We start from the raw sequence: 12,243 nt of genomic DNA on the forward strand, positions 1-12,243 counted from the left end.
CACAGAAAACCAGCTGCCCCATGCTACAGGACAGCACATTCACAGGACTTGCCTACGTGCTTGATCCCAGACTTCCCGCACACCTTCTCCACTGCAGCCAGTCGAGGTATTTGCCCTGATCCTGGCTCTGCTGATCATCACTGCCTTGCCTTAGGAGTCCTCCTCAGCAGATGATGACCTTAGTGCGGGGAAGCAGGAGCGACTGACCACCCAGCACCTGCTGCCGCTGAGGGGGAAGGAAAAGTACGTTCACGTTGGTCATTGCATGCATCTCCCACTTCTCAGGGGCATTTTGCATTTGTGTTTCACCCTCTGCATTTCAGCAGCGCTGGGCTGGCTGGGCTCTTGTAGCGCTCCAGAGTGATTCTGCTAATGGGATCTGACCTGATGGCTTTGCATGTTTTAAGTAAATTAAACACAGCTGCTAGGAAAATACAGCAACCTTAACAGCACCATGGCTCCGTTGTCTGCATTGTAATTACAGCAGCAACTGCCTGGAAGTTCTACTTTCTGGTTTATTTTTAAATAACTTCTGAGCTACCCTTTGATCAACTGCTCCATCCCCAAGACCTTCCTGTCCTCTTCCTTGTTCTGGGTTTAACCCTTGCTCCTCAAGCTCCTTCTTCAAGCAGCCGTCTCCTTGCAGTTTAGTCTGTCACATGCGCGAGAGGCTGATTGCAAAAACAACGTATCGCAGATTTTCATAGCTCCTCTCTGAATACATACTGCAGTCTTGAGCTGGAGGTGAATCCGGGGAGGATTTTAAGCCAGAGCTCATGGGATGTATGCATAACGCAGACACCCAGGCAGCAGTGTTTTGAGGCTGCTGGGGAAGTGCATCTTGAAATATGCAGCTTTTCTTATGGCTTCAGCTGAAAACCTTTGTACCCCTTCACAGAGATGGACTTTCTGTCACCAAAAAGAAAAAAGAAAAAAAAAAAAAAGCACATCAGTGCTTTAATCAGAAGCAAAAGGAGTCAGTTTTATGCAGGAAGCAAAACTAGGAGCCTAATTAATTTTCCCTCATCAACCCATGAGTGGGACCCATGCCTGCAAGAGCAGACGATCAACTCTCAGCACTGGCATAGCTGCACGCTCCCTCCTTTCATTAACAGCCCACACCATCTTCACTACAGGGTCTGCAGGGCTCAGATTTATGGAGCAAGCCCAGCCTCAGCCAAATGACTTAGGGTTTGCCACTGGAGCCTGCAAATGGGCTCAAAGAGCTGAATTTTTAAACGTGTCCCAGTGCAGGGAGGGAGGCTGGATCAGCATCCTCGGGGCACCAGAGCACGAGGTCCCCAGCTGCACTCAAAGGCACATCATATTTGGTTCTGGCTACCTGTCATCGTGCCAGAAATGCGAGCTGGTACATGGGGTGAGCTGGTACGTGGGGTGAGCTGCCTCTGAGGCTACTTCCAACACGACTGGCTTGCTTTCACAAGTCGTCGGGTGGCCGGCTGGAGAGCGAAGCGGGTGCCCAGGCACTCGATCTGAGCAAAAGCACTGAGCGAGTGTGATTGGGGCTGTAAAGTTTACGAGATTCTGTGTTTTATGGTGAATTTTAAATTGACTTTGCAATCAGGGTACATTAGAGTTTTTAAAGGAAAGTCAGCGTGATGTGTTGCAGAACACAAGGTGGTAATTTCCCCTGTTATATTGATGCTATCAACAATAAAGAATGAAGCAGCTGCTTCTCAGAGGATTGGATTTTTAATGCATTCGATTTATGTAATTTATAGAGTATTATTTATTGCATGGGGTTTTTCCCCCTTCTGCTTCTCCAAATGGCTTTCCCTCTCCCTCCATTATCTGGGCAATGCAGCGTGATCTTATCTAGCACTTTCACCTGCAGATTTCAAAGCTCTTTCCAACCACACCCAAAGTCATTACTTCCATTTTTTACCCAGGAGGGGGAAATGGAGGGCTAGAGATGGGGAAGGGTGTGAGTCCAGAGACGTGGCCTGGGTGCTGCTCTTCTGGTGTGTCTTGGCTCTGTCTCCCTGGGCTAGCAGTGCTGAGCCAGCTCACTGTGTGTCCAGTGGGCTTCTCTGGAATTGAGGCTCAAACTCTGTTAGTTGACAGAAATGGGGTTTTCAGAAGAGCAGGATATTTTCTAGTGAGGTGGAATCCACCTGTCCTCATTTAGATACCTGGGCTGTAGTCACCTCTTCACTAGCTGCCTTTTCCATCGACAGACAGAACAAAGCACGGTTTCGGTGGCGTGGTTTCTGTTTTCCTGAGGGAGACGTCCAGCAGAGACCAGCCGGCTCTTGCTGTGGCTTCTTTCCTCTGCCAATGAAGGGTGTCTAGCTAACTAGCCCGCCTGGGGACATTTCTCTGCAGGTACACGAGGGCTGCATGCGAGAGCTATCATTTAATCAGCGTCGGGACACCTCCAGCGCTCAGGCTGGGATGGGAAGGCAGCATGTGATGGTTTTCTCCTTGTCTTCACTGAGGCCAGGGTGTGCCCTCCTTTCTGTCTGACAGCATGGCAATGTTTGCCTGCAGCTCCCTGCCTTGCTTGCAGTTATTAAGCTTGCTAGAAAGAGGTTCTGGCCCCTTTCTGAAGCACTAATGCAGGCAGCTCCTCAGAGCATCTGGTAATGTCAAAGGCTCTTGAGAGTAAGAGGGAAATGGCCAGAGTCCTCTGGGAGGGGAGCATGGGGTCAGCCAGGCATGAGGGGAGATCCGAGATGAATTCTTCCCCAGACGTGAGGTTGTTTGTTAAAGCTGAATCACAGGGCAGTGGCTCTATGATGTTTGATTTGCAGGTATGTCAAGATAAAAAAAAAAAAAAAAAAAAAAAAAAAAAAAAAAATGATTGCAGTGGTTCTGGGCATTTTAGAGTAATATTCAATGCAAATTTACCGAGGATGCTGTAATGCAGCCTTCAGCAGTGTCTGCTTTCCAGATTAACAGAGGGCTTGCAAACAGCACTTTGGAAGCAACCTCCAAGGTCATTTGAAAATGAGAGAGAAAGTCCCATTTGGTGAACAACTATTGACATTCAGCATCAGTTGTTCCTTCTCCTCCCTTTGTCAAATTTATTCTCTTCAGTGGTACTACGGGAGAGACCCACAGACACTGTAACTGTGCCCCTCAGCACAGCGGGGGCCCGAGGGTGCAGAGCTGGGGGGCATCTCCTTCTAGTGCAAAAGGTTTTTTATTTGGGAGCTGGTGGAAATCGGGGCAGCAAGGAGGAGGGCTGCAGACACTACAGATTGCACTGACTCTGTCCCCACTGCCTGCAGTAAGAGCTGGGACAGCCAGCACGCACGTGGGTCATGATTCAGGTGTCTTAATCTGGAGCTGAACCCCACCCAGGGGGTCAGGGACTGGTGCAGATTTATCCCCATGCAGTGTGCACCCCAGGAAAAGCATCTTCACAGCAGGTCTGTGTTGCTGACTGTCACTGCATGCTGCTTCAGGTGGGATAAATTCGGGTTGCTGGGTGGTCGAGGCTAAAGCAAGCATGCACATTTTTGGGGGATGCTCCATTTGGAGAACGTCAGTGCTTGTTCTGTTGGGAGCTAGGGCTGTCCCCAGTGTAGGCACCTTGGAGAAGGCAAAGAGACAGGCAGAGGCTGCCCTGCAGAAGAAGCACGTGGTGTGAGGAACAGGCTCAGAAGTGAGCTGATGTGGCACGTTGGTGATGCACTCGGGGATGGCAATTAGAAACGTTATGTCATCTCCAGGAGGGTGTGTGCGATTCGTCTAGAAACCACCCCGAGAAGCCAAAAGGGACTCTGTGGCTGAGAGGGAAGCCACAGGCAAGCCTGTTCGCTGCACGGCTTTTCATCTCTTGTGCTTTTTGGCAAGGGGAGAAGGAAGCCTGAGTTGCTCCTAGCAGTGCCCCGTCCCATTTGGTAAAAGCTACCAGGGCACCACGGCGTCATCCCTGTGTGCTGGCCCTGAGGGTGCGTCACGAGCATGGTCGGTCACAGGCTCTGTTCTTGAGACACCTCTTCAAGGCAGCTGGTTAATGAAACTACAGCTCAGGTGCAGCTTTGTTTACACCAGAAACTCCCGTTTATAGCCTCATCCCACAAGGATTCCCCCGAGCCTCCAGCAGTGAATTCAGACGCCGCGCTTTCGAGCTGTTGTGTCCCTGAGTTCCCCTTGCCACGGGGAGAAGCAAGCTGCAACGCCGGCCTCTGCCTTTTGGGAGAGGAGACAGCTTTAAGGAGAAGTTAGAGCTGAAGCATTACCCAAGGGAGCTGTGGTGCCAGGCCCTGCCCTGGTGCCAGGAGGAGGTTGTGCATCGACCTTCGCAGAGCCGGGCTGTCCCTGGTGGCCTCAGGCACAAAGCCAGGGCCCTGCAGGTATTTGCAGCCTTCCTAGGGAATTTTGTCCAAAATAAATACAGCGGCACTCACCCGCGTAGGCATGGTGACAGTGACCTGCGCTAAGCTCCTTGCCCCCTCGCTGATCACTTTTGGCTGTTTAGCAGCAAACGAGCCATTAGTCCTCAGCGCTGGTGGTTACTCATCAGCTAATGATCTGAACCGGGGCCGGGGCGAAGGAAGGAGTTCACGGTTAAGTGCACAAGGTCGAAGCGGCTGGATGCTCTCGAAAGCAGGTGGACTCATTAGGCACAGAGAAGTCCTGTTCTCGGGGCCGATCGTGGCCTTGGAGCCTGGCCAGGCCACGCCGCCGCGGTCACCGGGCTGCTCTGCGCCGTGCTGTGAAGTCACCTGTGCTCCGTGTGCTGTTTACTGCCCAAATATCCCTGTATTTATGGCCTGAGCAGCACGGAAAGGAGGAATACCGGCCATGGCAAAGATCACTGCTGGCAGTTTTTCTCTGCTCCTCCAGCGTGTGCACCCTGCAGTTCTGTTCCCAGTTATTGAATCGGTGTGAGTGGTCAGAGCCCTGTGGTTCCTCAGTCCTGGCACACTCATCCAGGTGTTGGAAAACGTTGTTAGCACTTTCCCCTGGGAGAAAATCCCATAAAAGCTGGCACAAGGTCAGGGTGGACACAGCCTTAGCCTAAAAGGAGGGTTCCCACTTGCATGCCCGTGTCACGGGCGGTGGGGACCCTTCCCCAGTAAACCCGTACTGGTGCCCACAGAATGAGACAAACTGCTCGAGTGGTTGAGTCGGTCGGGAGCTGCTGGGGGACCTCGGGAAGAGGAGCCCAGCTGACCCGTGATAACAAGTGTCTCCTCGCGTTTCCGTCAATCTTCTCATGGAAAATTTACCAAGTGGGAACGCGCGGCGTTTGCTTTGCCCTTGTCAAACACGGCCAATGCGGAGATTGCACAAAATAAAGGGCCATTTTCTCGCTTTGAGTGACTCCCGGATGACTGCACGCCTGTAAAGCCTGAAATCCCATTGTCCTTGCAGCTCTCAGTAGTTGGTGAGAAGCCCTCAGCCCCAGCAGACACTCAGGAGGCCGTGGTGTCCCTCTCTGTCCTTACCCAGGAGCAGATCTGTGCCACCACCCCTGGCTGTCCTAAGGGGGTTTCAGGCCACGCTAACACATCAGCTGCCTGTTGCTGGAGTCTCACACCTCCAGGGTGTGCTAAAACAGAGTCAGGACCCCAAAAGCACCCCGAGCTGCTCTCCTTCATCAGCCTGCCCACCCCCAGCTGACCACTGTGTCCCCCGTGAGCCACCCACAGCCGGTGAGCAGCCGTCAGGGTGCCTCGTTATCTAATCTGCTGCGTGTTGGCCACAGCCACACTCACCTAACACCCTGCCCGGAGGTGTCGGCTCCCTCCTCAGAAACACAGGCTGCTGTCCCCATCGCTTGCAAGTGCAAACTGATGGCAGCAAGCTGCTTTGGTGGAGGGGTTTGGGCTTCTCCTAATGACGTTTTTCCCCATCTAAGAGGGACGGGGGCCTCGTACTGATGGCCGAGGCAGCAGACACGGAGAGCTGATCACCCCAAAGGGATGAAACCGTGACGCTGAGCTGCCGGTGGGAGCTGGGATGGGTGAGGCAGGCAGTGCTGCTTGGATGGGATCCGTTTCCAGCCTCTCCATCTCCCAGCTGTCACGGGAGATGTGTTACAGCGGGTGGGTTGGGTTTGCACCTCCGGCACCGAGCACGAGGGAAGGGTGAGGAGCAGAGACGCAGCCGAGCGGCCACGGGGCGCCGGCAGGAGGAGAGCAGGAGCACACCTTCTGCTGTCTCCAGGGCTGGCCCTTCTTCACCAGAAGCCCAAGCCTGGATCTGATGAAGGTTTTTGTGTTTTTCTTTCTGTCGTTTCTTAGGAAATGGTCACAGGCGCTCAGGGAGCACCGCCAGAGATTTGACACGAAAGCGAGGGTACCGGTGAGTACGCAGGCGGGCGAGCTGGGCTGGTGGGAGATGATTTCTCCGAGGAAGCAGGACACGAGATCAAGATGAGGAGCACGAGGTCCTGATCCCATCTGACATCTCAGGACCTCCAATCCTGCCCTTCCCTTAACGGGGACTCCAGCAGGAGACGAGGCCCGCGCTGTTTGTGGTGTCGATGGATCAGCACAAATCAGATTTAGCAAGAACACGATTCTGTCCCATTATAAGTGACAGCAGCGCTAATTGCTGCTTTGTAAAGCTGGGCGAGATGCGCTCATAAATATGTGTGTGCATCCTCCGTGCTGCGGCGCGGGGAGAGGCAGGCAGCAGGTTCGTTCGCAGCTGCACACAAGTGCGATGAGCAACAATATTTGTTAATGCTCTGAGTGCTTTTGGCTTTTGTCGTGCTTGGCCCCGGCGCAGACCCAGTCACGGGGCTGGGATCTGGGTGACATTTCAAGGCCCTCTCCAGACCTATTTTCTGCAGCTGTCGCACAGGAGGTTGTGGCTTGGGCACTCACCCCGTGGTCTCAAATAGGAAGAAAGGAGTGTGTTGTGTTTTTTTTTTTATCATCTGAGCTGGTTCAGACATGTCAGAGCCAGGTCCTGGGCTGGTGTGGCTGAACCAAGTTATCTTGCATTGCAGCAGCTTCACACCAGCCTCCACCGAGTGACCCCCTGGTTTGTGCTGGCCGAGCCCTTGGTGGAGCTGAGCTGTGAGTCCCTGGAGCAAATCCTTGCGTCCTCCACTGGGCTCAGTGCTGCCCACATGTGAGAGATGCTTGGTGCTGGGTCATCCTTTGTGTCTGTGCTGTGCCCAGGGTGATGAGGATGTGCAGGAACACTGGTAGTGGCGCGTGGGTCCCAGGAAAATGCTGACTTTTAGCTCCTTATGGTATAAATGTGAGCTTAGAGGAGAAGACGGAGATATCCCTGGGGTGCAGCTAATCCTGATTTACACCAGCTGGGGTTGGGTCCCGCTAGCTGCAAGAAGCAGAGCTCTTACAATCCTGGAGTGATTCAGCTTATTAAACATCCGTTTGCACTGTGCTTAGCATTAAATAATTGGCTCCTCAGCATATTTGACTTGGATGGTGTCTGGTAATTCTGCGAGCTATCCATCAGGCTCCACTCTCATCTCTGCGCTCCTGCGCAGGCTTCCTTGCGTTGGGAAACTCTGCCTGGGGTTTACAAATAGATTTTGTTTCTCCTGCAGTTCTGTTCTCTGTTCTTTCTCTCTCTCCCTCAGAGGAGCAGTTTCGGTCTCCCTACAATTTGTGCAGATGCTCCAGTTGGCTGCGACAGCATCTTTCTGCTGACTCGGGAGCGATCGGTCCCATCCCCGCCCTGGCTCTGCTTCTGGCAGAGCCCCCGCGAGAAGCAGAACCTCTCATTTCCCAGAAAGGAATAGAATCATTATCTCGGCTGAAATAATTTCCTTTTCCAACCTGCGCGCTGATAAACCATCAAATTGTTGGAGTTTCCTTATCGGCTCGTGGAATTTGTAGGAGACAAAATAATGACCTGTCAGCTCGCCTCCAGCAGGCCAGCTCGGTAGCGCTGCGCCAGTCACACGCAGGACAAAACCCTGGGCTGTCTTGATGGTATTTTAATAGGGATGCTTAAGAGGGCTCCTGAAAACCCTCCTAAGCAGATGGGTAATGTGAGAGCTGAGACTTTCTCACAACCCCTTGTTATTTTTGGTACCTTTAGGCTACTGCAGTATTCGCAGTTGAGGCTGTGGGCTTCTGCAGACGTCGAAGCAGCTGTGTCTCTTGCAGGTTTAAGAGCTGCTAACTGGAGAGCCATCAGCTGGATGGACTTTCTGCAGGATGCTTTTTTTTTTTTTTAATTTTCCAATTTGCTGCAGGACCGACCCCTTTTTTACAAACATCTCCCTGAATGCTCCTTTTCTGAGTCATTCCAGAGACTTCTTTTGCTCCTAGGGTATAAGACCTGCGAGGAGAATTCAAGCATACAGGAGTGCACAAGGCTTCAACCCATTTAGGAGCTCTTCCGTCCTTACATTGAATTTCACCCCTGGATTTCAATATTGCCCTTTAAACAATCTTTTCTAGCTCAACCTGTCAAGATTGCTTTTACATCGATAAAAACAGATTAATATCCTATAACAGCAGCCTGGTACTTAGGTAGAAACAGGTCAGTGCAATTGTCTAAAGGACAACAACCATTTCATTTTGTCGTGGAAATTATTGGCTTTTTGCATGGATGAATTTCAGCTAGCATCCCTGTCCCGGGTCCTGTACACTATCAGACAGAGGCAGTCACTAACCCAGTGAGCTTGCAGTGTAAACAGGAAAAAGGAGAGTGGTTGTAGAATGAGAGCTATTGCTTCTGTTTCACACGTGGAGGAGACCGATGCAGGAAGGTGCAAGGTGACCCACCAAAGGCCATGTACCAGGGAGATGGTTATCTGAGATATCTGCGGCGCCTTCAGCGCTGCAAATTTTACTTCTGCTCCCAGAAAGCCAGGGGATGTGCCAGCACTCCCTTGAAACTATAAGGCAAAAGCTTGCTGATTTCTGCGACTGTGCCCTAATGTCATTACTTTCCCTCTTTTGCAGATGCACATAATGACATTCATGGTCACACACACAAAATACTTTCATAAGGAAAACAAATCTGGCTGCGACTGGTTCTTGCCTCCTGCCGCGGTTACCTCCAGACCCCGGCTCGCCCAGGGTGAAATGAAAAGGGGAGCTAATGTAGCAGGGTCGTTTCTCACTGCTGAATTGGTCAGCCATCTATGGAGCCAATTTCTGCAGCTTTCAGTGCCATGGCAGACCCCTGGGTAATATTTGCCTGAATAGAGTCATAAGTGTTTAAGCTGCATGGCTAGGAATGGCTGTTTTATCCTATGCATCTGAGATTTCAGCCCATCAGACATGAAGCAGGTCAAGACTCTTATGCCATTGTGTGCATTATAGTGAACAGAACAGAATATGCTTGATAAAAGAGAGGACTTAAAAGAAATGCTTCTTTAGACCTGAAACTTTCAAGTCACACAATGCATCAAAGACCCCTCGTACAGACTTTGAAAGGGGCGAAAGGCATTACCTAATATTTGGAGGAAATGAATAATAAAGCATCCCAAGTGCCTGGAAACTAATTTAGGAGTGCATATTGCACTGTATTGCCTCTGCTGGATTCGCTCCCCAGAAGAGTTGCTAACAAAAGGTTTAAAAAAAAATTGCATCGGGAGACCAACTTTTCTGCCTTGAAATGCCCCCTTTTTGTACCGCTTCCTGGTAAGAGTTACTTATGAAAAGATGAAATGCAGACCGTGCTGCAAACACCAGGTCTCAAATGAAGCTGGGGAGCCCGGAAGGTTTCCCACTGCTCCCCAACGTGCTGCAACCTTTTGTTCTGAAAGCAATGCTTGCGACGCGCTGCAGCAGTGTGCTGGCAGGGTGCTGAGGCATGCTTCCGCACAAGGGGCCGAGGCACTACCTGCCTGTGCAGTTCAGCGATGTCTTAGGGGAAAAAAAAAAACCAAAAACACTGTCTGTGTGGCTTTTGCTTTTGTTCCAGCAAAAATGCCATTGTCCGCTGAGCAGAATCTGGATTGCTCTGCTGAGAACTGCAGGGTCTGGGAGCCTGGCACGGTGCTGAAGGTACCGATGGCATTTCTGCTGTCCTGTGGATGCAGGAGGTGCTGTTCTGAGCCTGAAACACTTCTTGCAGTCGCTTGGTTTCTCACGAAAATGCATTTCTCCCAGAAATGCAGTGGTTCTTCATGCAGGGAGGAACCAGGAAGGCTCTTGTGGGACCTGGGAGCTGCAGGGTTTGGGTAATGCCAAATTTTGTCCTGTATCAAGAGATGTAGGGCAACTGGTAAGGGTGGCAGGGGGGAAATCCGTCCTGTTGAGACCAGTGGGATTGGGCTGACCTGGGATGTCTCTGGGACATCTCAGTGACAGCGCAGGACAGGGGGCTCGATGGGGTGCAGCTTTTGCGCCTCGACATAACTGCTCCTCCACAGCAACGTTTTCCCTGAAGAACTGGGGAAATTGACTGTGAAAGGTGTCAAGGAAAGAGAAGCCGAGATCTGGGCAGGGCTGGAGAGATAATTATCTCACCATCAGCAGAACTGCCTGCAACCCACAGCCGTGGCCGGAGCAGGGAGGGCTGGCGTCCCCGCCGTGCCTGCGCCAGCCCCCACTGCCCTCGCTTGTCACATCACACTTTATTTTTACCATCTGTGGAGACGTAGTTAAATTTTAGTACTCTCTTATCTGCTTCTCCCCCAGGCCACAATTAATTGAGGCCAGGAGGCAGGCAGAAGCGCTCAGGCAATATTTACAAGAAGAAGGGATGTTAATGGGGCGGACGGATGGACGGGGGACGGTGCAGGTGGGCAGCGACATCTCGGGGGGATTAAAGCCTCGGGGAGTTCAGCTTCAAGTGAAAGTGTCTGAGTGAATGAGACCCGGCCTCTCCCCCGCCTCCATCCCATTAAACTCCTGGTGCTGGGGTGGGAGGGCAGCGGGGATTTGGGCTGGGGGGTGTCTCGGGGTTAGGAGCTCATCAAATGCTGCAGGGCTGGGGGAGGGAGAGCGCTTAAGAAAATGGTGTTTGCCCTCTCCAGAGCCCAGCCCAGCAGTCCCGTAGGACTGGGTCTGATTATTTAGCATGCCTCCACTGCATCCTTAATGAGCAGAGGATGCTCAGCCGCTGGCTCTGAGCGCTGATGCTCTGAGGCACAAAGCCCAGCCGGGAGATGAGGCTCGAGGAGAGGTGCACGGAGGATGACACACCGGCTCCCAGCCTTTCCACTGCGATCTCCCAACACCACAGCACCAGCAGCTCCTCTGCTGCCTGCAGGTGAGCCGTGCCGGGAACACCCAGCCCCTCTTGGGCACCGTTTGGGAGCAGCAGCCAGAAACGAGGGTTCTGTCCCCTGGATTTGGCAGCACTGCAAGGGGAGGTTCGTGCCCTGCCTTCAGCTCCCGGAGACTTCTCAGTCTCGTGCTTGGGTTTTGCATCCTGTATTCCTTCTCTTCTAATTCTTACCGCTCCTCTTTAATTTTTGGTACGGCGCTGGAGGCAGCGGGGTGGGCAGAGGCAGCACTAACCGTCACCTTGTGGCTTGACCTACATTTAGGAGGGGGCAGAGAGGAGCCGGCCCTTGGCGCGGTGCTGCGAGCGAGTGGCACGGCTGGGCTCGCTGCTCGGCTGTGCACACACAGCCACATCTGTCCTGAACGGCTCGGGGACCCCCTGCACCACCTCCAAAAGCTGTCCGTGGGCAGGGGGTCGTCCTGAAACGTGGGCACCGGGAGAAGGAGCTCGGTCGGGGTGTCCTGATGTGTTTGTGAGGCTGCTGGGCTGGGGGGTCCCCAGGACCCTGGGTGTTGCAGGACATCTCGTGCGAGGGTTCCTCTGGTTCCCAGGACATCGCTGAGGCAGGTAAGCGAGCAGGGATTGCTGACGGATGGCTCTGGGTTCTTCCTCCCGTATCAGGCCATGTTTACTTCTCTTCTGTGCATGTCACCTGTGCTGTTGTCCTGTTCCTGGCTTGCTGCCCATCGTGGAGAGCATGGAAATCTCCTCCTGTGTCGCTCTGAAATAAAGTAAGGAAAACTATGAAGTTTCTTTTGGAAACTTTCGCATCCCAAACGCATGGTGGGGGGGTCACCCACCCTCTGCTGAGCTGCATCTCTAAAGCCCAGACCCCACAGCTCCACCAGTGGCTCTTGTGTCAGAAATGCTCTAGATAAGATGTTCTGCAAGAGGAAGCAAGGGGAAGGAGATTTATTTAGGCAGCTTGGCGCTTCCCAAGCAGTATGATCTTGGGGTGACTTCTGCTAATGAGACACTGGGACTGGAGCTGCTGGCACGTCCGTGTGAAGGGACACACGCCCTGGGCATCTCCTGGGGCATGTTCCATGCCAGCTGATCGCCCGTGTCATTTAGGAGAGGTTTCACTGCTTA

General features: G+C 52.6%; 1 protein-coding gene across 5 annotated transcripts in view; it reads left to right on the forward strand.

Annotated features, from left to right (window-relative positions):
* ZBTB7C (zinc finger and BTB domain containing 7C) overlaps positions 1-12,243 on the forward strand; it is a 134,988-nt gene that overhangs the window by 63,945 nt on the left and 58,800 nt on the right. For 3 of the 5 annotated variants that reach the window (XM_084505019.1, XM_084505020.1, XM_084505018.1), the window contains one exon: positions 6,222-6,282. The exons of 1 other annotated variant lie outside the window; for it this stretch is intronic. Coding sequence is in view for 1 of the 4 variants with exons in the window: in XM_084505018.1 (XP_084361144.1) it covers positions 6,222-6,282 (61 nt within the window). In the remaining 3 variants the exon portion in view is untranslated. Of the gene's footprint in view, positions 1-6,221; positions 6,283-11,101; positions 11,134-12,243 lie in introns of those variants that run through there. One more of the 5 variants, XM_084505024.1, reaches the window with a different exon arrangement.

This window comes from Aythya ferina (assembly GCF_964211825.1).
Source record: "Aythya ferina genome assembly, chromosome: Z".
Lineage (NCBI taxonomy): Eukaryota > Metazoa > Chordata > Aves > Anseriformes > Anatidae > Aythya > Aythya ferina.